Source organism: Bubalus kerabau, chromosome 2, assembly GCF_029407905.1.
Source record: "Bubalus kerabau isolate K-KA32 ecotype Philippines breed swamp buffalo chromosome 2, PCC_UOA_SB_1v2, whole genome shotgun sequence".
Taxonomy (NCBI): domain Eukaryota; kingdom Metazoa; phylum Chordata; class Mammalia; order Artiodactyla; family Bovidae; genus Bubalus; species Bubalus kerabau.
Genome location: NC_073625.1, coordinates 142,700,910 through 142,725,938, shown reverse-complemented (window position 1 = coordinate 142,725,938; position 25,029 = coordinate 142,700,910). Strand labels below are relative to the sequence as shown.

At 40.5% G+C, this 25,029-nt stretch overlaps 1 protein-coding gene across 1 annotated transcript in view; it reads right to left on the bottom strand.

Moving 5' to 3' along the window:
• SLC2A2 (solute carrier family 2 member 2) overlaps positions 1–24,794 on the bottom strand; it is a 29,762-nt gene extending 4,968 nt beyond the window's left edge. Inside the window, exons 1-8 of the mRNA XM_055570332.1 lie at positions 24,694–24,794; positions 16,572–16,664; positions 13,015–13,271; positions 9,326–9,450; positions 6,122–6,237; positions 5,077–5,239; positions 4,413–4,600; positions 638–742 (exon numbers count right to left, since the gene is read on the bottom strand). Coding sequence (XP_055426307.1) covers positions 638–742; positions 4,413–4,600; positions 5,077–5,239; positions 6,122–6,237; positions 9,326–9,450; positions 13,015–13,271; positions 16,572–16,664; positions 24,694–24,708 — 1,062 coding nt within the window. The 5' untranslated portion in view covers positions 24,709–24,794. The remainder of the gene's footprint in view (positions 1–637; positions 743–4,412; positions 4,601–5,076; positions 5,240–6,121; positions 6,238–9,325; positions 9,451–13,014; positions 13,272–16,571; positions 16,665–24,693) is intronic.
• Positions 24,795–25,029: the final 235 nt, after the last annotated feature.

The following is a 25,029-nucleotide window of genomic DNA, read 5'->3' as shown; positions in this document are numbered from 1 at the left end:
CCTGGAGAATCCCATGGACAGCAGTACACGGGGTCGCAAAGAGTCGGACATGACTGAAAGACTAACACTTTCACACTTTCTTTCCCAGGTGGTACAGTGGTAAAGAATCTGCTGCCAATGCAGGAGACGCAAGAGGGTTCGATCCCTGAGTTGGGAAGATTCTCCTGGAGTAGGAAATGGCAACCCACTCCAGTATTCTTGCCTGGAAAATCCCAGAGGAGCCTGGTGGGCTACAGTCTGTGGGGTTGCAAAGAGTCAGACACAACTGAGCATGCATACACACATTTGCTAATATTAAGGGACATAAGTACAGAACAAAGGAGAAAAAGCCTAGGTATTTACACAAAAATACCAAGTGTCTTGTCCCCAAGTGAGTTCCTGATTCACAAGTGAGTGACAAGTGACATCTTTGGGAGATAGGGAGAACCATTGATCCACATGTTCAGTTATGCCTAATCTCACTACAGTGGTTGGTTATTCACATCTAGGACTCTTCCTGTGACGCACATGGTTCTATCTACATATCTAGTACTTGCGGACAATAAATCACAGGTTGCTTTTATGTTACGAGGGCTTTTTCACTCCTATTTCTGGACTGAGGAACAAGCAGAATATTTATCTAGAGTATTTCACTTACAGAGACAGCAGTGAAAACTGTGTTGACAGCACCAACTCCAATGGTTGCATAAACAGGCTGGCTGATTCCAGCTGTCTGGAAAATGCTGGTTGAGTAGTAAAATATCTGAAAGATGAGAATAGTTTAGCTTTAATCAAGAAGCCTAGTGCTAAGGCTTTAATGCAAGAATTATTTTAGGTTGTTTATTTTTTGAGTGTTTCAATGGAACCAGAGTTTCGAGAGATCCCAAAAGGTTTTATTATCCCTCTTCTTCCAGAAAAGGAGAAATCACAATCTCCCTTTAGTGTGTAAAACTTCCAATCATTTAAAATCTCCTGATACTCAGCTGAAAACTCGACATCTGCATCTAACTTTTTTCAGTTTTAAAACTTTTTCTTAAAGTTAAAATACATGCAAAAAGGTACATATATCCTTTAAGTGTACAGCTCAATTAATTTGCACAAACTAAACACACCTGTATCAGTTCAGTTCAGTCACTCAGTCGTGTCCGACTCTGCGACCCCATGAACCACAGCACACCAGGCCTCCCTGTCCATCACCAACTCCCGGAGTCCACCCAAACCCATGTCCATTGTGTTGGTGATGCCATCCAACCATCTCATCCTCTGTTGTCCCCTTCTCCTCCCCCAATCTTTCCCAGCATCAGGGTTTTTTCAAATGAGCCTGCTCTTTGCATCAGATGGCCAGAGTATTGGAGTTTCAGCTTCAACATCAGTCCCTCCACACTCAGGATTGATCTCCTTTAGGATGGACTGGTTGGATCTCCTTGCAGTCCAAGGGATTCTCAAGAGTCTTCTCCAACACCCCCGTATAATCTAGGTAAAAAATAAATCATTTCCTGCCTTCTGGAAGCCCCCTAAATGTCACCCTTTTTCAAAGGAAACTCTTTCAACTTCAACCATTGTAGATAAATTTTGCCTAGTCTTGTACTTGATATAAGTGAAACTGCTTGATGTATATTTTATATCTGGCATCAACATTGCCTTTGTGAGAATCATCCACATTGTTGCATTTGCAGGCTGTTTATTATCACTGCTATTTAGCATATTATCATAGTAATATACCACAATTTAGTTACCCATTCTACTATTTAGTCACCCATTCTACTATTGATGGTTATTTAGGTAGTTATCATTAAAGTGATTATGAATAGTGCTTCTATGAACATTCTATTCTAGTACAAGCCTTTTGGTAAAATACATACACATTTACACCTCGGAATAGAATTGTTGGATCATAATGTATGTGTTTTCTCAGCTTTGATTGATACTACCAAATAGTTTTCCAAAGAAGTTGTGTCAATTTGCACTCTTACCAGTGAAAAGGCAGAGGAACCAGAGTTCAAATCACTGAACATCCATTGGATTATCAAAAAAGCAAGGGAGTGCCAGAAAAACATCTACTTCTGCTTTATTGACTATGCCAAAGCCTTTGACTGTGTAGATCCCAACAAACTATGGAAAATTCTTAAAGAGATGGGAATATCAGACCACCTGACCTGCCTCCTGAGAAATCTTTATGTAGGTCAAGAAGCAACAGACTGGTTTCAAATTGGGAAAGGAGTACATCAAGGCTGCATATTGTCACCCTGCTTATTTAGTTTATATGCAGAGTGCACCATGAGAAATGCTGGACTGGATGAAGCACAAACTGGAGTCAAGATTGCTGGGAGAAATATCAATAACCTCAGATATGCAGATGACACAACACTTATGGCAGAAAGTGAAGAACTAAACAGCCTCTTGATGAAAATGGAAGAGGAGAGTGAAAAAGTTGGCTTAAAACTCAACATTCAGAAAGCTAAGATCATGGCATCTGATTCCATCACTTCATGGCAAATAGATGGGGAAACATTGGAAACAGTGACAGACTATTTCTTTGGGCTCCAAAATCACTGCAGATGGTGACTGCAGCCATGAAATTAAAAGACGCTTGCTCCTTGGAAGGAAAGTTATGACCAACCTAGAGGGCATATTAAAAAGCAGAGACATTACTTTGCCAGCAAAGATCTGTCTAGTCAAAACTATGGTTTTTCCAGTAGTCATGTATGGATGTGAGAGTTGGACTGTGAAGAAAGCTGAGCCCAGAAGAATTGATGCTTTTGAACTGTGGTGTTGGAGAAAACTCTTGAGAATCTCTTGGACAGCAAGGAGATCCAACCAGTCCATCCTAAAGGAAATCAGTCCTGAATATTCATTGGAAGGACTGATGCTGAAGATGAAACTCCAATACTTTGGCCACTTGAAGAACCGACTCATTTGAAAAGACCCTGATGCTAGGAAAGATTGAAGGTGGGAGGAGAAGGGGACAACAGAGGGTGAGATGGTTGGATGGCATCACTGACTCAATGGACATGAGTTTGAGTAACCTCCGGGAGTTGGTGATGGGCAGGGAGGCCTGGCGTGTTGCAGTCCATGGGGTCACAAAGAGTCGGACATGACTGAGCAACTTTGAACTGAACTGAACCAGTGTGTATAAGAATTTTGGTTTCATTGCACTTAATCCAAATGGAGAAATCTGATTCACAGCCTCCTTAATAGCCTTTATTATTAGTTACATCTTTATGTGCATAACAGTCATTTTCTTTGGTTGTGTCATCCTCTGTCATTCCTTTCCTACAGCCTCGTCCTGCAGACAAGCCTGATGCAGGATGACTGTTCAGACTGTGTTCAGTGAGGAATGGATTACTCACCGCACACGATCCTACCCAGAAGCCTCTGGTTCAACATTTCCTGGATGCCTCTAAGCCAGGCACTGGGATGGAAGCTAAAGCAGGGACACTCAGAGAGATTAAGCGTTGTGCTCTTGGATATACTCGTAGAGCTGAGAGAGAGCTCAGAGAGATTTGGTCTCTGAGACCCAAAGTTATAAAGAATTAAGAGATTAAAAAAATCAACATCAAGGACCCTTAAAGGAGGACAGAGGCCAGAGCAGAGCATTCAGCTTGTGGAATGAGGCTCAGGTCTCCTTTTCCTTCACCTCGGGGGAAATACATTCTTTGCTTCCTCTAAGTCTCTGCCCATCTATCAGTCACCCCCACAGTGTCTGTGAATCTGGGGTTGACTCACTGTAGAAGCCCAAATCACAGTTTTAACAGCATTGAATGGGGTTACGTGGTTTTTAAAATCTGGTTTCTTAACAAATGCTTAATTTTTTTCTTCTAGCAGCTAACCGTCAGTAAGACAATTTTAGTCTGCATAATACAAAGATTTCAAAACCTAAAAGCTAGCTAGTTTAGTACTCAGTATGCTTTTCAATCATGTCTTTTCTATTACCCTCACTCACCAATATCATATCAGTTCCTTCTATTGTTTATTTTGTGTGCTGTCTCCCCAAACAGTGAAAATTTCTTGGATGGCAGGAAAATTCTTTGCACTAGGCTATCTGCTACACTTCATTTAAATAGATAGCAGGAACCATGAGTCCTTCTGCCTAGGCTATCTGAAATCCTAAATTTGATACTCAACTCTAGAAGCCCATAGTAATTCAGTCTTCTTGGTATATTTATTCTCCTTTGCCCTCTTTTGTATTTATTATGACTTGCCTTTTAATCTTCATCTTAATTGACATGCAGACCACTGATCACTGACATCTTTTAAAAATTGTAAGGTAAATTTAGAAAGCAGACTAGGCAAGATAAAATTAATGCTCATTCAAGATATTTGTGATGTCAGCATTTTAACATGTCCTTTAGTTACTTAAACTTAAACTCCTGTCCTCATCTGTCTTAGTTCATTTTGCTCTTAAGAGTGAGGGAGGGTGTTCTTAAACTTACCCCATTGATTCCAGAAAATTGCTGAGCCGCGTGCAGCATCAATGCCACTAGAATAGGCTGTCGGTAGCTGGCATTGGTGAAGAGCTGAATTATGGAGACTTTCTTTTCATTTGATGCTTCTTCCCTCTCTTTTCTCATCTCAGTGATGTCTTTGGTGACATCATCACTTCCTCTGAGTCTTTTCAAGCCTGTCCCCCAAAATGATCAGGTTGACACAACTCAGGTCAAAACAAAAATAAATTTATTTTTGTTATGCTAATGAAAGAACTACAGTTCTGCATAGCCCATTCTATTACCTAATAGAATGGGTGTTGGAAATCCTTTCTTGTTAAATCCTGTCTTTTTATTTTTTAAGAAAGCAAAACATTTGGCTTCATCTTATTCCTCATTATCATAGAAGTACAATGTAGGAATGGTCTGTTAGAAGTCTCTGAGTTCAATACACTGCATGTGGATTTTCTATTTGGGCTTGTGTGAATGTTTATGGTTGCAAAATGCCATGTACCAGTCATATTAAGTGATCATGCATATTCTTACATATAATCACTGACTTCATTTGAAAAGCATTGGTACCAGTTTCATGAGTATCCATTCATGTGTACTGTTTCTCATTAACTGATAATTCCAAAACAATAGGAAGAAAGGAAAACCACCATAGACTTACTTTTCTTTGCCTTGGCTTCCTCATCCAGCTTGATGTAAAGGTATCTGGGGCTTTCTGGACAGAAGAAGAGCAGCAGACATTGGAGAATGGCTGGCACAGCAGACAAGCCAAGCAGGATGTGCCATAGCTCGTGATTGCCCAGGATAAAGTCAAGGCCAACGATCTGAAAAGGCAGGGAGGAAGCATATCAACTACACATCACTTTGGAGCTGCCTTCTGAAACAATTTGTTGGAAAGGCACATTGGCTATTTGATAGTAATTCCTGACAACTTTGATTCAAGTATGCACAAATATGCTTAAGATGGAAATTATTACTAGTATGTCTCTCCTTAACTGAATTAGGGACTCTGTTTTACAAAGAGTTCACCTAGATTTGTTTTCATTAACTCCTATGGGACATTTAGGATAGAAATCAACCAAACTTCTAAGCACACATTTGATATCTAAAACAACAGCAAAAATCATGCATAACTTTGGACAATTACCCAGAACTTAAATAGAATGGGTTACATAGATAAAGCAATTACTCTGAGAGAGCTAGTTTTGTGATCCCTATTGCAAAGTAGTTTATCCTCTGGATAGTCATAAGTTTGAGGTTCTGAGGACTCCCTCTGAGAACACAGGAGAGAAGGAAAGAATAAGGTAACTGAACAAGAACTGCTACTGCAATCCTTTGCATTTTAAATCTGAGCAGGAAAGATGCTAAGAAAAAAGGAAACCCAGGCAGCCAAAATTTTGAAATTTTTTTCCCTTGAAATCTAAATGGAATAATTTAATTCTGGAATAGCTCCAGTAGTTAAGACTTGGCTTACCAGGTCACCTTCGGTGCCAACTCCACCACAGCTTCCAGGGGAAAAGTGAGGCGTGGATTAGTAATATTTTAACTTTGAGCTACTAAAAAGCCTATGTCTCTGTACTGCCACCTCTGAGACCACTTGTGAAACTGTCTGTTCCTCTGTGTTGTTTTACAGTAAGAGTGGCAGTCAGGGGGAGAGAAGCTGGGTAAAGTAGAGGATGGGTGAGGGAGGGGATGGGAGTTTTTACCTGACTAATAAGAATGCCCGTGACAATGGCCAGCTGATGAAGAGCACCGATAGCGCCCCTGAGTGTGGTTGGAGCAATTTCACCAATGTACATTGGAATCAAGCCTGAAATTAGCCCTGAGTGAAACATGAACATACACGTTAAAGTGTAATCAGGATGACATCAACAGCAGTAACTTTATTTAAGTACAGTCAGTATTCATTCTGAGTTTATTGGAAGGAGGAGTCCTTGTCACCAACTGCAGACACGATTTATGCAAAGAATGTTTGTTGATGAGACTCCAAATGAAATTGTAGTTGGAGATATAAATAGAGGGAGATGGTTAGTCATTCATCTGGCAATTATTCATAGCATTGCCTTTATTTAGTTAAAAAATTCATGTTAATGTTGAGTTTGTATCATGATGCCTTAGGTTATCTTCAGAAAAGAGATTGAAGAATGCTTTAACAATATTCTTAAAAATACAGTAATATTCTTACTCTAAAATCATGGGATTAAAGGAAATTAGAACATATCTATGCCAACCTCTTTACTTGATAAAGGTGAGAAATGACTTACCCAAGATCACAGTGCAATAGAGTGTTAGCAGGAGAACTACAAGCCCTTCTTGAGTTTCTACAATGTGGAGGTGCCTCAAAATTACACTTAAGAGGTGGGGTGTGGAGAGAGGTGTTAGGAGTTAAGGGACTCAGGGGCTCCTCCCCCAATTACTCCAACCAGAGCAACCTAGCTTCTTTATTTTCTCTAAATAATGGGCTTCAGAAAAGATTTTATTTGAATAAAGATTTCTGATTCTTGCATGTGTGCTAAGTTGCTTCAGTTGTGTCTGACTCCTTGCGATCCTATGGATTGTAGCCTGCCAGGCTCCTCTGTCCATGGGATTCTCCAAGCAAGAATACTGGAGCGGGTTGCCATGTCCTCCTCCAGGGCATCTTCCCAACCCAGGGATCGAACCTCCATTTCTTATGTCTCCTGCACTGGCAAGTGGGTTCTTTACCACTAGGGCCACTTGGGAAGCCCTCTGATGCTTAAAAGAAAACAAAATTTTGAAAAGTCTAGACCATTATGCCTTCTGTAGTTTTCCTAGATGCAGATGTAACCAATCATGTTGAAAATGGTGGAGACTCTAGCCATTTGCTAAGAGCATAAAAAGGTCAGAGACTAGTCAATGAGCAAAACTGAATGCAATGTTTGACATTTTCTGAAAATAAGATTTGTCAGAGGCTTCCTCTTAGATATACTGTGGGCCTATCAAATGGAAATGTATGGTCTTTGTATAAAAGATGCTTTTGAGAATTGTTTCAATATTTTTTTAATGCTCCAAATTGTTCTTAATATCCCATGAACATTTGCGTGGCTGATACAGCATCTAAATTTCTGCTTTTACATGCAACTCTGCTGTGTGGTCTGTTGATCTTAAAGAAGCAGGGGGAAAAAAATAAAAAATAAACATTGTTTGGTCCTATTCTGGGCTGTAGTATTTTTGTTAAGGCCAAACATACCTCAAGAACAGAAAATGCAGATAAGCTCAAAGGTCTGAAGTCTTCAGTCTAACCGCTCTCTCCAACTGAGCTATTTTGGCCACCTGGTCTGAAGTCTTACGAACTCGAAATCAAATTGTATTTTCTATTAATTGTTATTAATTTATTTTCATTAATTTTTAGCTATTTTAATGCTCATAATAAAATCAGACATAATTTTAGAAGGTGCTTGGAGAGTACAAGTTACTTAGTTATGCTAGTAATAGGTTGCTACACACTGTATATAACATTTATTTTCAATTTCACTAAAAATATTTTATAATTTTTTTTCTTATTGTATTTCAAAAAGTAGAGAGAAAATAAAGAAGAATCTTGATTTGGACCTCTTTGATGGTGTTATTAGTTTCATTTTACAGTCAAGTGAAACTGAATTTGAGTCTTCAAAACTGTAAGAAAACAAATTTGTGCTGTCTTAAGTCACTAAGTTTGAAGTAATTCATTAGAGCAGTAAGAGGGAACTAATACCAAGGAGGAAACCGAGCCTTCTATTCAATGACTAAGGCCAGACCAAGACAGTGCCAGAATTGATGCATTCTGAATCCAAAGCTCTTCCCATAAGTGAGTTGCCTCTTTACCTTGATCAAACTATCATTTCAGTTATTTGTATTAACATTGAAAATAACAAGAAAAGCCGTTTAATTAAATAATCTTAGATTTTTATTTCGAGCCTCCCTGGTAGCTCAGCTGATAAAGAATCTGCCTGCAATGCAGAAGACCAGACTTTTGGTTCAACCAATCATTGAAGATGAACAGAATTGTAGTCTTTCCTCTTTTTCAGGTAAAAGTGTTAGAAATATTTCATACAGCATTTTGTGTGCTCACCTTCCCTCTCTCACCCGCAACGGTTATTATTAGTGGCTGTGATTTGGGACAATGGGTATTACTGGGATTGAAGAGAAAAAGATTTGACTATTTTAGAGAATGGACTATCCTCCCTTTCTTCAGGCCGCCGCTGCTAAATTGCTTCAGGAAGATTGAAGAGCTCTTCCCAAGAAATAGTGATTCAGATATTTAGATGGGAAAAGCATCTTTCCTCCATTCTGAACTCCTCTACCAGCTGCTTCTGCCTGAGCTCCTCTCCCTATGGCCACCTTCACTTTAACACTTGGACCATCCAAGTGTGGAAGCAGATAGGGTAAGGGAATGTGGCCTGAGAGATGGGCCAGAACATCAAGGTCTTTCCAGATAGGAGAGACAGAGACTTCAGTAGCCAGGCAAGCCATAAGGGTAGAGTTAGGGGTTCTGGGCATAGCAGTCTTCCAGTGTCTACTGAACAACATAAGTAATAATAACAGCTAGCTGTAGTCAGATTCTATGCTGAACATTTTACACATATTCTCACAAGCACCCCCATGACGTAGATATTATTATCCTTCTCATTTAATGGATAAGAAAAACAAGAGTAAAGTAATTTGTCTTGGAGCATATGACTAGAAATGATGTCATTGCTGTGGATAAGAACATCTCATTACAACTCCACTTACTGGTCCCAAACCTCCCTGACTCAGAACTGAAACTTTGTGCTATTATCTTTTCTTTTTGTGATGTCACCTTATGCTCAAAAAGTTCCCTACATGTAACCACATCTACCTTGAGAATAATTTTCAGATGTACACGTGTTTGTGTGGGAGGGTGTGTGTGTGTGTATGTGTGCACAACTTACCACAGTAGAGTCCTGATATGCCTCTTCCTGAAATTATAAGAATGTGAGATGGTCCCAATTTCGAAAACCCCATCAAGATAGCTCCAACTAATGAAAGAATGTTTGCTACCAACAGGGCTTTGATTCTGAAAATTTGAAAAGCAAGGATTATAAATTTAGCATCGAAACTTGATAAAAAGGATTTGCTTTCAGAGCATGCTGAAATTTTTACCAAAGAGTGATTATTTTAATTTTGTTGATAGAGCTAGTTGGGGAATCTTAAACCATGATTGCTACTTTGATTTGTCTATGTAGTAAAGCATTAACAATACATAATATTTATAATGAGAGAATTTGGGTTACATGTACTTAATCTCCACATTTTGATAGAGAAGATTCAATTGTGATGATGACTAGTTTGCCTTAAGATAACACTTCTGAGACCTTTTCAAATAGTTAACAATTAGTTTTCTACATGCTGGCTGTTTTGAAGAATAAATGCCTGGCGATAGCTAAATTTAATTCTGTAGCTGTAACCTACCACACTGACACTTTTTTTCTTTTAATGGTACAAGATTTTAGCCGCTATAGATCATGAAAGAACTTTAAAATTTAAGTTTTCTTTAGTATAAATTATTTGGAAGTAGATTAAAACATGCTTTTACTTTAAGCCTTGTCAGAGAACTATAATTATTCTTATTTTATCATTATATGCCAGCATATTTCCAGAATCTATGAATCAATGTCAACCAATGCAAAATACATAGTAAAGGTGATAATAGCAAAAAAACACCATTTTCAAAATTGATCATACAAAAATTGACATTTGCAGGTCTCTGATACTCTTCTTCCTGTTAAATAAGAAAGTGATGTACACAAAAACCTTCTTCAAAGTTCAGTCAATGATGATAAGGCCAATAAAAGAACCTGAGTGAATAAATGTGAAAATGTCTGTCCCACAAAGAAATGTAAGTATCTTGTTACATTCTTTTTCAGTGTTTCAAACTTTAATAGGTGAGCTTTTCCTAAACAAGTATCTTAAACACCAAGCAGATTGTTTTTTTCTGGAAGAATAAAACTATATAATTTCATACTCATTTTCCCAACAAACCATGTGATGAGCTGGATAATACCCCACAATAGTCAGTAATTTGATAAAATTTGAAGAACTGACCATTTTCTTTTATGGTAGAGGGAAGTCCCTTTCAAATAAGAATAAGAATAAAACTTGTGTTTCTGTGCTACCTATTACTTTAGAAAAATTCTTATAGTCTTATTAAAAGCTCCAGTACAAAAGGAAGAAATTATCAGAATTTAATAACCAAAGAGGGAAAACTATAATTTAAAATAAGAATTTTAATAATTAAATGAATTATAACCCAGTACACCAATGCAGACGGAGAAGGCGATGGCACCCCACTCCAGTACTCTTGCCTGGAAAATCCCATGGATGGAGGAGCCTGGTGGGCTGCAGTCCATGGGGTCGCTAAGAGTCGGACACGACTGAGCGACTTTCCTTTCACTTTTCATTTTCATGCATTGGAGAAGGAAATGGCAACCCACTCCAGTGTTCTTGCCTGGAGAATCCCAGGGACGGGGGAGCTTGGTGGGCTGCCATCTATGGGGTTGCACAGAGTCGGACACTACTGATGTGACTTAGCAGCAACACTAATGCAGGAGATGTAAGAGATGCAGGTTCAACCCCTGGGTTGGGAAAATCCTGGGGAGGAGGGCATAGCAACTCACTTCACTGTTCTTGCCTGGAGAATCCCATGGACAGAGGAGCTTGATGGGCTACAGGCCATAGAGTCATGAAGAGTTGGACACGACTGAGCATACACATTACTAAGGTAGTTGCTTGTATCATTTAGATCTTTAAAAGTTTTTGCATTTTCTAATTTTTCCATTTTGCATATTTTTATCATCAGAAAAAAGTGATAAAAAAGTGGATGCAAAGACCAGAAAATAAATATAAAAAATTAACTGTTTGATTTTCTGTTTTATTTCCTCTCTATCAATAACTTCAGATATGCAGATAACACCCTTATGGCAGAAAATAAAGGAGAACTAGAGTCTCCTGATGAAAATGAAAGAGGGGAGTGAAAAAACTGTCTTAAAACTCAGCATTCAAAAAACTAAGATCATGGCATTGAGTCCCATCACTTCATGGCAAATGGATGGGGAAACAATGCAAACAGTGACAGACTTTATTTTCTTTGGCTTCCAAATCACTGCAGATGGTGACTACAGCCATGAAATTAAAAGACACTTGCTCCTTGGAAGAAAAGCTATGACAAACCTAGACAGCATATTAAAAAGCAGAGACATTACTTTACTGACAAAGGTCCATATAGTCAAAGCTATGGTTTTTCCAGTAGTCATGTATGGATGTGAGAGTTGGACCATAAAGAAGGCTGAGCACCCAAGAATTGATGCTTTTGCACTATGGTGTTGGCAAAGACTCTTTAAAGTCCCTTGGGCTGCTATGAGATCAAACCAGTCAATCCTAAAGGAAATAAGTTCTGAATATTCACTGAAAAGACTGATACTGAAGTTGAGGCGCCAATACTTTGGCCACCTGGTGTGAAGAACAGACTCATTGGAAAAGACCCTGATGCTGGGAAAGATTGAAGGCAGGAGAACAAGTGGACAACAGAGGATGAGATGGCTGGATGGTATCACCAAATCGATGGACATGAATTTGAGCAAGCTCCAGGAACTGGCGATGGACAGGAAAGCCTGGTGTGCTGCAGTCCATAAGGTTGCAAACAGTTGGACACAACTGAGCAACTGAACTGAGTTGATGGGGGTGGGGGGAACTCCAAGAGCTTTAGTATTTCACATGACTAAATGAAATTTGGATGTAAAGGAGTTCTACTGATGTTTTTAATCCAAAACAGGAAGTTTCAATCCAAAACACAAAGTTGAGGAATGGAGATACCACTTGCTTCATTTGTGGTTGGGTTTTGAGACAGCAGTAGCAGCAGCTAGAAACCCCCTATCAAGTACATTGGGCAACTGGGAATTGGTGATATTGACTTAACCTTATGACTTGACTGATCCAGATGTCAAATTCTAATCTAAAAGGAAAAACTGGGTGTCTGAGAAATGGAGCAACTTGGTGAAACCAACAATAGATTTAAAAATTCCATGCTTGACTCTTCCCTTGAGTTCCTGAGTAAACCACATGGGCTGTGATTTCTTAATACATTTTATAAGTTATAAAGTCAGAGAATCAAAGTGATTATCCAGAAATACACACCAAATTCACTTTGTCTTTAAATATCTTCACAATTAAGTACTTTACTGCAACAGCTTTCTCTATTATTTGGTCCAGAAAGTAAAAGTGTTAATCGCTTGGTCATGTCCGACTCTTTGTGACCCTATGGAGTATAGCCCGCCAGGCTCCTCTGTCCATGGAATTCTCCAGAAAAGAATACTAGAGTGGGTTGCTATTTCTTTTTCCAGGGGAACTTCCTGACCCAGGGATCGAACCTGGGTCTCCTGCCTTGCATTCAGATTCTTTACCATATAAGACACCAGAGAAGCCCTTATTTGGTCCAATACCAACCTAACTCATAAGGTCATGAGTTGGAAAAAACAACTCTAAAACTATCCCACAAAATGGAAGATTATTTCTTTCCAAACAAATTCTGAAACCCCAAATAGTGACTTTTCTGTGTGTATGCTTATTTATGAAATTTGCCTACCTTCCAAGCTTGTCTCCAAGCAACCCTCCAAAGAACGATGCAATCATTCCACCAACTGCAAAGCTGGACACAGACAGGGACCAGAACATGGTGATGAGGCTAGCTGATGTCATAGTCTCTTCCTCAGCCCAAGAGACTGGCGTTGGATCTCCTAGGCTTGTGGGCAATTCCTCTGTACTGTTGAGAGCGTAGTTGTTGATGGCTATTCGGTCATCCAGTGAAACACCCAGAACATGTTTATAGTGGGTTATAATTACCTAAGGAGATAAAATAAAGAAAAATAGCTGAAATATTTCAAACATTCTGTATATTTTTGGTTTGTTTTTCCTTGAAACTATTTGTTAGGTGTTCAAGCAGGATTATTTCAATTATGTGTGTTATGCACATACTAATGCATATAGATTGCTTACAGTTGACCACATCCTATAAAACAGAGGTCACAAATTCCAGTGCCAACAGGAACCTGGAAGGAACAAACAAGTAAAGGAGGCAAGAAGAAGCTTGATAACTTGAGGGCTGAAATATAGTCTATACTATTGAGAATATGGGCTCCAGTGGTAAAGAATCTGCTTGCTAATGTAGGAGACATGGGTTCAATCCCTGAGTCAGGAAGATCCCTGGAGAAGGGAATGGCAACCCATGCCAGTATTCTTGCCTGGTAAATCCCATGGACAGAGGAGCCTGATGGGCTACAGTCTATGGAGTCACAAAGAGCCTGACACGACTCAGTGACTAAACAACGACTATTGGGAATAGAATACTGAGTGGGCAGTATTTATTTGTCCCATCTGAAGGAGGAAGCTGCAACTTGAGACTAGCATTGCATGGCATTTAATTTTTAAAGAGAAACCAGACATGTGTATTTTTATGTAAAATGCTTCAAGTTTTAAAGATTGGCAGCTGTCCATATTGAAACTATCCTGCAAGCTGAAAAGGTACATTTTCATGCCACTGTTAGCCCTGCATAGCAGGATTTAAATTGGCTACTGTAAATATTTTAACAGAAACAAAAAAGTGGATATAAGAAAAAAGTTTGAGAAAGTTGAGGCCAAAAATAAAGTTAGCATACAAAATTCAAACACCAGGTGCTCTATCCTTGCTTTAGGTGAGGATATATTTAAAATAAATTTATAAATTTATTAGTAAGTTTCCTAGCAGCCAGTGAAAAGAGAGGAAAACAATCATGTATATTGGTGAATTCCGAAGATCAAAACCAACTCAGAAGTCCCTGAGAAGGTACTGGGACCTAAAGGAAGTGTCTTGCGTGGGTCCTCACTGAGTGCAGTAGGTAACAGTAAACAGTGTTCAAAACTAGATTTCACAGAGCCATATTTTATAATGTTTCAGTAGAGGCAAACTCGAACAAAAGTATGATTGAGTAAAGGCACATCCTTCCGGCTCTTCTTCCATGTCATTCCCCCCGATGATTTGGTCACCACTTGGCAGCAATGGGCTGGGAGGACCTATAACAATGACCTGGAATGCAGCTGTCTACGCTGCCAGACCTGGGCAAAGTCCTATGTGGTAAAGTCAGCTGATGAAGGAGAGAACTTACATCCTCTTATGATAAAAGGACTCCGATCCAGACCTTTGCCTCATGGGAAGATCACTCTATATAGGTAATGTACACATAAGAAAGGCTGAAAGGAAATAGCCCAGATGTTTTCAGTAGTTTGCCCTACATGAATAATCATTAATGGTTTTCTTTCTGAAACTTTCTGCAACAGGTATGCAGAGTTTTCACACTCATAAAAAGTGTGATTTTTAAAATACCCTAAAATAATTCCAAATGTCATTCTGCTAATAAAAAACAAATTCTTCTTACATAATGGTGTTTAAACAGCTCTTTTAATATAGATGGAAGGGGCTATAGAGAGGGCACTAATCCTAATGCCAGAGAGGGATGACCTCTGTTGTCAGGTCTGGCTCTAGGACTTGGATTAGAGGAGGGGAACCTTAGATTAATTTTTACGTCCAACACTGAAAAGGAAGGTTTAAATAAGGATTTGAAAAGTTCTCCCACAAGAAGAGAAAAGGTTCTACCAATGCCAAATTTCAGGAATCCTGCTACATTGGCACATGTTATCAGCCACAGAAAAAAAGATATGACCCCTCTAGAGTGATTCCCTAAATCTCTCAGCCTTGGCAAGACCTGCCACATTCATGATGCCATGAGGTGCCTAACCAGAGAGCAACTTTTGGTCCAAGGAGCAACCCTTTTCAGCAGACGGACTTGGCAAGTACACATTTCACACATTCACACCCTGTAGTCTCTTACATTTTCCTTAGCATCCACTATGTTAAGAGAAGCTGACGAATTATGATGGGTTCACAGAGAACACCCAACTGAAGCTTGTATTGTCACCTTATGCCATCCCTTTCCCCAGCTTCTCCTCTCTGTCTCTCTCTTTCTTCTTTATTTACTAAACATTTTATGTTTATATCAATCAGTGTGCTTGGCACTGGTGTTAAGAAGACGAACACAATATCAATCCCACCCTAAATGACCTGATGGTCTGAGTTAGGGCAGAGGGAATGAAGTCCTGATTTTCCCCACTTACAGGCTGTGGGATGTGAGACAAATGACATCTCTCTCTGTGTATTTCCTGGAAACCAGAGTAGGGATGCATACAGTAAAAGTGAAAAATGATAGAAAGTACCTAATATTAAAAATACCCAAAGAGTCAATGTGGAGAAAACCCAAACTTTGTTGGACTTCTTGACTTATTTAAAAGGTTTATATTATTTTACTTTGGATCATACATGGGAGACTGACGTAGAGGGAAGGACTGGTATCTTTCCAGTGTTAGGCTCCTACAGAGTTTCTCCTTTGCTTGTCTTTTTTTTTTCTTGTGATGAGAACTCTTAAGATTTATCCTCTTAATAACTTTCATATATAACACACAGCAGTATTAGTTATATTTAATTACATTTGTCATGTTGAACATCACATCCCTAGTACTTCTCTTACAGTTAAAAGTTTGTACCTTTTAACTACCTTTATCTGATTCCACCCCCTCCCCACGCAAGGCTCGAAAATGCTTTGATCTGGACAAAAAATGGGCATAACCAGGTTGCTGGGCGAATCAGTAGGGGAGAGAATATGCTGGTTCCTGACACACAGAGAGTTGGTGCTCAGTACATGTTTCTGCACTGAAAAAAGCCTGTACTTCCACTATTTCTTCTTACACCCTGGCATTTCCATCCATTTTTGGCTAGGAGCTCTGAATATATGCTGCAATAAGCTCTTAAGCCTTTTTTTGTTTTTTTAAATCCTTTTGGCACATGGTATTCTGGCTGAAGTTTTCTGTGAGCTCAGCGAACAGCAGAATCAGAGATCAAGAATTATTCATTACTCTTTCTTTTTCTATGAGGGTTATTAAATGAGGAGTAAAGGTCAAGTTATCAGCATTGGAATCACACACGTGGTACCCGACAGAAGACCGGATTGCCACGTGTTCCCCATGTGGGCACACTTTATCTCTCTGGATGAGGAGCTGATATCTTTCTGCCACTGACAGAAATTGCCAAAAAGAGAACTTGTACGTTTCACTTGCCTGTTGAGGTGCATTGATCACACCAATGTCATATCCAAACTGGAAGGAACTCAGCACAGCAGTGAAGACAGCCAAAACCAAGGTCCCGGTGACCTGCGGGGAATGAAACACAGGGCTGGGAAACACCAGGCAATTTCAGTTACCCACCATCCATCAGTCTGCAGCATGGGCTTCTGACAGGTTCCATGGGCTGGTTCTTGCCACTTGATACTCATTCATCATATACCCCTATGTTCCTGGCAGGGCTCATTCATATGGGACTGTGGGTGTCTTTCATTTCTCCTATACTGCCAAAGCAGCAAAAAGTCTGGGACAGCTTCGTCCAGGGAAGGAACCAAATATCCTTTTCCACATGTGTATGTGCTAAGTTGCTTCAGTTGTGTCCGACTCTGCAACCCCAAGGATGATAGCCTTCTATCCATGGGATTCTCCAGGTAAGAATGCTGGAGTGGGTTGCCATGCCCTTCTCCAGGGGATCTTCCCAACCCAGGTCTCCCACATTGCAGGCAAATTCTTTACCGTCTGAGTTACCCGGGAAGCTCAAGAATAATGAAGTGGGTAGCCAATGCCTTCTCCAGGCTTCTCCTGCATTGAAGGTGGATTCTTTACTGAGCTACAAGGGAATCTGAGTTCTTTATATGAATAGGCAGGGTTTTGAGATAGGAGATAAGAGGGGTTCCTTGTGTCAGACTCGGTGTGTACTGGGAAGCATGAAAAAATTTTCAGTTAACACAAAACCCTAAGTGATGGGATCGGGGCATATATGTTTAAAGAAGCACCCATAGGACATGATACTAAATTGTCTCCGAGAACTGCTTTACAAATGAAGTCGCTTACTTTGCATCTTGACATGGAAGCAAGATGCTGTATGTGCAGAGTTGTAAGTAGCACCCGGAAACTTGAACTTGAGAACCAAACCAGAAATGCAACCGAGAGGGCTGGGCATGGAGCTCACAGAACGCAGGAGAGCAGCAAGGCAGGAGGCCCACAGGCTGCTGGCCGGAGACCACCTCTCCCTGCAGCGCTCAGCTCTGCACTTGGCAGGCTGATGTTTTCTCCTAAAAGACTGTTGTGCACCTGCTGTCTGTCATGCATGGTTCTGTATTCTCATGTTTGTCATTAAATCTCCTCTCCTATAAGACAAGGGGCTTCCCAGGTGGTGCTGGTGGTGGAGAGCCCACCTGCCAACGCAGGAGACAGATGCGGGTACCATCCCTGGGTCAGGAAGATCCCCTGGAGGAGGAAATGGCAACCCACTCCAGTATTCTTGCCTGGAGAATCTCTTGATCAGAGGAGCCTGGGGGGCTACAGACCATGGGGAAGGACAGAGTCAGACATGACTCGAGTGATTTAGTATCACTTCACACATACTTTGTGAGTATGTGTAATAGTTTCCTCTTGTCGCTATTACAAAAAAATCAACAAACTAGTGGCTTAAGTAACACAAATGTATTACTTTACAGTTCTTGTAGGTCAGAAGTCTGATACTAGTTTCACCAGACTATAATTAAGGTGTTGGCAATCTGTGTTCCTCTCTGGAGGATGTAGGGGAAAATTTGAGTTGATAGAATTTTGTTCCTTCTTGTTGAAGGACCAGAGTCTGTGCTGGCTGTAAAGCAAGGGCCATTCCCAGCTCTGGAGGCCACAACATCCCTTGATTTGTTGTGCCCTTCCTCCATCTTCATAACAGAATCTCCCTATCTCAAGGTCCATAACAGTAAAGATGTTTGTAAAGTCCTTTTTTCTGTGTGAGGTAACAGATTCACACGGACAAAGGACACAACCAGGGACAGTTATGGGTATCTTTTGAGGGCCCTTATTCTGCCAACAGTACCATTAGTATCCCTATTTTATAGATAACTAGACTAGGTTATGGCACCCTACTCCAGTACTCTTGCCTGGAAAATCCCATGGAAGGAGGAGCCTGGTAGGCTGCAGTCCATGGGGTCACTAAGAGTCGGACACAACTGAGCGACTTCACTTTCACTTTTCACTTTCATGCATTGGAGAAGGAAATGGCAACCCACTCCAGTGTTCTTGCCTGGAGAATCCCAGGGACGGGGGAGCCTGGTGGGCTGCCGTCTATGGGGTCACAGAGTCGGATACGACTGAAGCGACTTAGCAGCAGCAGCAGCAGACTAGGTTAAGGTCTTACAGCCAGTAAGTTGTAGAATAATGATTTGGATCTAGAACCTATGCTTTTAATTACTTGGTTATTTTGAATTTCTCATGAATCAGAAACAGACATTCAAAAGGCAAACATATCTGAAAATCTAGGATCCTAATCTTCCTAAATTGGAAAAAATATCCAAGAGTGCACATATTCATAGAATTTGCCAATTTTGATGCTGACGTCAAATGACCAAACACCCAGCAATTCCAAGCACATTTTCCCACCACTCACCACACAATTGCCCGCCATCCTCACACACCCACAGAAAACCTTTGTGAGGTTTTTCGCAAAAATTGAAAAGACAAACAAGGTCTACTCAACTGCTCCTCTGTAGCTCAGCTGAAGAACCTCAGGGTCTACCCAACACCAAGCCCAGGACCGCGATATACTCTCCCAGTTTCCTCCCCACACCCCCTGTCCCTCCGGCGGCAGGGTCTCCCAGCACCCGGTGTCTTAGTGATGCCCCTCCTACCCCAGGCTCTGCTCTCTGCTGGCTCTGCGGTCCCTACCAGGCAAGCATACAGTTCCTTTCTTCTTATTGTGAGTACAACCAGTGACCATGGCAGTGGTGAGCAGGAATGGAAGCTGGGAGTGAAGGTAGTGGCTGCAGCTGGTTTGGTCTGCTGTGCCCAGGTGGTGCAGTGGTAACGAATCCACCTGCCAATGCAGGAGACCCAAGAGATGAGGGTTTGATCCCTGGGTCAAGAAGATTCCTTGGAGGAGGAAATGGCAACCTGCTCCAGTATTCTTTCCTCGAAAATTCCACAGACAGAGGAGCCTGGCAGGCTACAGTCTGTGCATGCTGTGTGCTAAGTTGCTTCAGTCGTGTCCAACTCTTTGTGACCCTATGGACTGTAACCCGCCTGGCTCTTCCATCCATGGGGATTCTCCAGGTCAGAATACTGACCTTCTCCAGGGGCTCTTCCCGACCCAGGGATTGAACCCACGCCTCTGCTCTTGCATCAGCAGGTGGGTTCTTTACACTAGCACCCTGGTAAGCCCCAGGCTACAGTCCAGAGGGTTTCAAAGAGTGGATACAACTGAGTGCATGTGCTTGCATATGCACAAACACACACACACACACACTCCATCAGCCTTCCTCTGACACTCCAAATGAGTCTCAGTCACAACAGTGTTAGCTGTTCCTACATTTCTTTGACAAAAATAAATGTTAATTTTTAAAGATAGAACTCCCGTTTCATTACCTCCCAATTAAATTGTTTTAAGTCAGTGCTGTAGGAATACTGGAGTTGACCCTAAGATCACTTTCTTCTACTTAAAGATAACAAAAAATACCACTGAGAAGGAAACAGGAGAGAGAGGTTTTTAAATTTATTTTTTAATTGTAAGAGAATTGCTTTAAAATGTTGTTTTGGTTTCTGTCATACAACAACTTGAATCAGCCATAATTATATATATATATATATCAACAAAGATCCATCAAGTCAAAGCTTTGGTTTTTCCAGTAGTCATGTATGGATGTGAGAGTTGGACTATAAAGAAAGCTGAGCACTGAAGAATTGATGCTTTTGAACTGTGGTGTTGGAGAAGACTCTTGAGAGTCCCTTGGACAGCACGGAGATCCAACCAGTCCTTCCTAAAGGAAATCAGTCCTGAATATTCATTGGAAGGACCGATGCTGAAGACGAAACCCCAATACTTTGGCCACCTGATTTGAAGAACTAACTCATTTGAAAAGACCCTGTTGCTGGGAATGATTGAAGGCAGGAGGAGAAGGGGACGACAGAGGATGAGATGGTTGGATGGCATCATCAACTCAATGGACATGAGTTTGAGTAAACTCCGGGAGTTGGCGATGGACAGTGAAGCCTGCCATGGGGTCACAAAGAGTCAGATCTGACTGAACGACTGAACTGGAACTGGAACTGGAGCTCGAGCTCCTCCCTCCTGAGCCTCCATCCCCTCCTCCCAGCCCACCCTTCTAGGTCATCACAGAGCACCAGGCTGGGCTCCCTGTGTTGTATAGCAACTTCCCACCTGCCATCTATTTTACACATGGTAGTGTATACATGTCGATGCTACTTTCTTCACTCGTCCCACTCAGGAGAGGTTTTAAATGTTTAGAAATCGTAGGATGTTCTTAAAATCTTTGTCCTCTGGTCTTCCTGGCTTCTTTTCTTTAGTGAAGGCTCTGATCCTGCCACCCTATGGCCTGTAGTTCCTCACTTTAACTCATCAAGAGAGAAATTTTTGGTCAGACAAGGAGCAATCTCATTTATTTTAAGTGGGTCATTTGAATTCCCAAATGAAGCAATCATTCCAAATATCGAAGTCTCTGGAACTGTTTGATTGCATTTTTCTTTTTTTGTTTTGTATCTCTTATTTTCAGGCTTGATTTCCCTCTCTGAACTCCATGCTGAACTGGCTCTTTGCATCTCATCTTTTCCTTTTCCATTGTCAAATAAAAAGAGGTAACATTTGTAGTCAACCCTCTATGTGGTTAGATTTGGTCAGAGAAAGTTCTGTTGATGAGAGGGAGAATTTCTGAAAACTACTAAATTTGAATTAGCCCATTAACCCTAATTCATTCAATCTATCATCCAAGAGACTGACCCACAAATAAGTACATAGGAGCTAGTGAAAACTTAGCTGGGAGCTTACTCTGTCCAGGCTCTGTGATCTAATTGGTTTGCCTTTTCTCTCAATAACCTTGCAGGTTGGAATTCTATCATATTACATACGGTAAAGCTGGTATAGAAAGGGTAAGGAACTTGCCTGAAGGCCTGTGACCACCAAGTGGTAGAAGGTATTCAAGTCTTTTCTCAACCTTTTCATAGGCTGCTGCTGCTGCTAAGTCACTTCAGTCGTGTCCGACTCTGTGCGACCCCATAGACGGCAGCCCACCAGGCTCCCCCGTCCCTGGGATTCTCCAGGCAAGAACACTGGAGTGGGTTGCCATTTCCTTCTCCAATGCAGGAAAGTGAAAAGTGAAAGCGAAGCCGCTCAGTCGTGTCTGACTTGCAGCGACCCCAGGAACTGCAGCACCAGGCTCCTCCGTCCATGGGATTTTCCAGGCAAGAGTACTGGAGTGGGGTGCCATTGCCTTCTCCGTTTTCATAGACAGCAAGGTATTAAGCCTGCACTTTTTGAAAGACATTTGGAGCTTAATAATTTTAAGTTAAAGAAAGCTATGCTCTATATCCAATTAAAAATATGCTGCTGGATAAATATAGAAGAAAAGAATGTGAGCAAGTGGGCTAAACCTTAACAAAGAACAGAACGTGGTGTTTATTTTGTGACTTAGAGGTCAGATGGAGTCCATTAGGAAAAACAAATCAACTTGGGAGTCAGAAAACCTATAAGTCCCATCCAGGCCCTTAACATCCCCACGTGTCAGTTTCTTTGCCCCCAGAATGGGTATAATAATTATGCATAGACTTATTATAAAGACTGAATAAGACACACACTATGGTCTTCCTATAAATAGTAAAAGGGCTGTAAAACAATTGATTTTTAATCACATTATTACCATCTTGTTCATCACTCTTGCCAAAAAAACCGCCTGTCAATTTTTCAAACATATAGTTTTTATAACACTACTACAAAATATCCCCATTTCACAGGAAACCAGGGCTCAGAGACCAAGTGGTATTCCCAACACACATAGCTGGTAAATAACAGATACTCTTTTATTGGAACCCAGAGCTCATCTTAAACTCCCACTGCTAAACAAAATGATTTTCAGATTTTCAGCAGCTATTGATTGACTAGGCAGGGAGGAGAAGCTTGTACTGTTTCCTCTACAAAATATCACACACAGCAAGTCAAAGGCGATCTTGCACTCAACTTTGGAAAAGTCCAGGAGTTTCTCAAGCTATAGAATTTTCAAGTTTCAAGGGACCTTTAAGAGCAATGGATTCTAGTCTAATCTCTTCCTTTTTCAGTTGGAGAATCAAAGTCCTTTAAGTTATACAATGCATTACTGGCTATATCCAGAGTGAGAATCCAGGTCTCCTACCCCCCAGCCTCGTGCTTAGCTCACTCCTTTCAACCCGGGTGAACTTACAAAGATGACACATAGTGCTTTACAATAGTTCTCATTCTTTCTGGGTTCCCTTTCTAGGCAATTCTTTAATTCTCAAGAGAAGTGCTATAGCACAATTTCTAAGGCTCCTAAGGGAAGGTAATAATCATTTTAAATGAAACTTGAGTATCTTCTATGTGCCAGGCACCGTGGACAAGCACCTTCTGTTTTGCAGTATCTACCAAACTTCAGTTGTTTGAATGCTACCTTCATGATTTTTTTTTGCCAAATCTACATATCATCTGTATAGTTATTAACTCAATATTTATCTTTATACTGCTTTTAAAGTTTTATCTAATTTAGCTGTATCCTGAGCTGTAATAGGAAATCATGAAATCCTAGCTAGTATTCCTTAAATATACATTATACAAACACACAGCTATTGATAGTAAACTGTTTGTCACCTGAGTTTCTCTAATATTATCTCATTTAATTACTCCCATACAGTAAAAGAAAGAAAGAAAGAAAGTAAAGTCGCTCAGTCATGTCCGACTTTTGCGACCCCATGGCCTGTAGCCTACTAGGCTCCTCCATCTGTGGGATTTTCTGGGCAAGGGTACTGGAGTGGGTTGCCATTTCCTTCTCCAGGGGATCTTCCCAACCCAGGTATCGAACCCAGGTGTCCTGCATTGCAGGCAGACACTTTACTGTCTGAGCTACTAGGGAAGCTCCATACAGTAAAGAACTATTATAATCCCTATCTCCCCTACTATATCTTTATGTTTGATTCCAATGTGTTTTTAATTTGTTGCAAGAGAGAAAAACCATTTGAGAAAACATTACACAGACTAGTCAGAAAACAGAGCAAATATCCTTAAAATCTCAATTGGTGGATAGGCCAATTAAAAAAACTTAACCCCCATATCACAGCAGGTAGGCAACATTAGCACACTCGCAATCTAGGATCATGACCACAAAGCCTGTGCTCCCAGCCTTGTCACTTACTGACATGAAGGAAGGCTTGGCAGAGTAAATTACACCAGATCAGAACTCAGAGGTCCCTCCTCAAACACCCATTGTATGATTGTGATTTGGTTGGGGGACACTTATAAGGGAACAATAGCACTATACCCTTTCTCTTTTCAAGTTTTTATTTTGAAAAGTATTTTATCTACAGAGAAATTGACAGAGTAGTGCAGTGAACACTCCATAACCTTCACCTGTGTTCACCAATGGTTAGCCTTCACATTTGTTTCATTCTCACTGTGTGTGTCTGTGTGTGTTATTTTGGCAAATCATTCGAAAATAAGTATCAGATATTTATGTCACTTTACTCCTAAATACTTCAGCATGTACTCACTAAGAAAAAGACATTCTCCTACTCCTACATAATTACAATACCATTATCACATCCAAGAATGTAGTAGTTATAAAATATTATCTAATATACCCACAATTTCTATCCCTATAGTGTCCCCGGAGCTGTTTTCTTCTTCCTTCCACAATCTAAGCTCATTTGTTGCATTTGGCTGTCAGTTCTTCTTTGTCTCTTTTAATCTAGAATAGTCCTTTTTACTCTCCTTTAATCTAGGACAGTCCTTCTCATATATTGATATTTTTGAGAATTTCAGATCAGTTTCATGATGAGTTAGATTTGGGTTAAAGTGCCCTTTTTTGCACATTCTTTCAGTAATATTGTTATGCTGTACCACTCGAGAAAACATTACATAGGCTAGTCAGAAAACAGAGCAAGTATTCTTAAACTTCCAATTACTGAAAAAAAAATATGATTTTTTAGCGGCTAAATTAACTATCAATTGGCCAAGAGAAGAAGGGCTCATCTGTAGTAGCTACACCCAACATTCCCCAAATCTTCAATATACTCGTACAGAATCTTCAATATGCTCACTGACTTGAACAGATTTCCCTACTCATGTCCTCAAATGGACATAATACAACTGTACCTTATCTTCTGTCATTTTATGGGCCAGAGTCCTCCTCTTAATTCCAGGTCTAGAGTGGCAGATGCAGTGGCCAGCTTCTGACTGTCCTTCTCCAGCTTTCTGAGACTAGTTATACATTAGAATAGGAGGGGCCAGGTAGGAGGCATGAGGCCAAGTCTAATCTTGGGCAGAGGTGAATATTGATGAGAATCTAATCAATAAATGCTTTGCCTCTGTTACCTGTGGTGTCAATGTTTTTGTTCCACCAGGAAAGAAAAGGAGAGCAGGTTTCTTCAGTGTAATTACAAAGCAGAGATGGTTGTGTTTTAAGGCACATGCTAAGTGTGGCAGTAACCA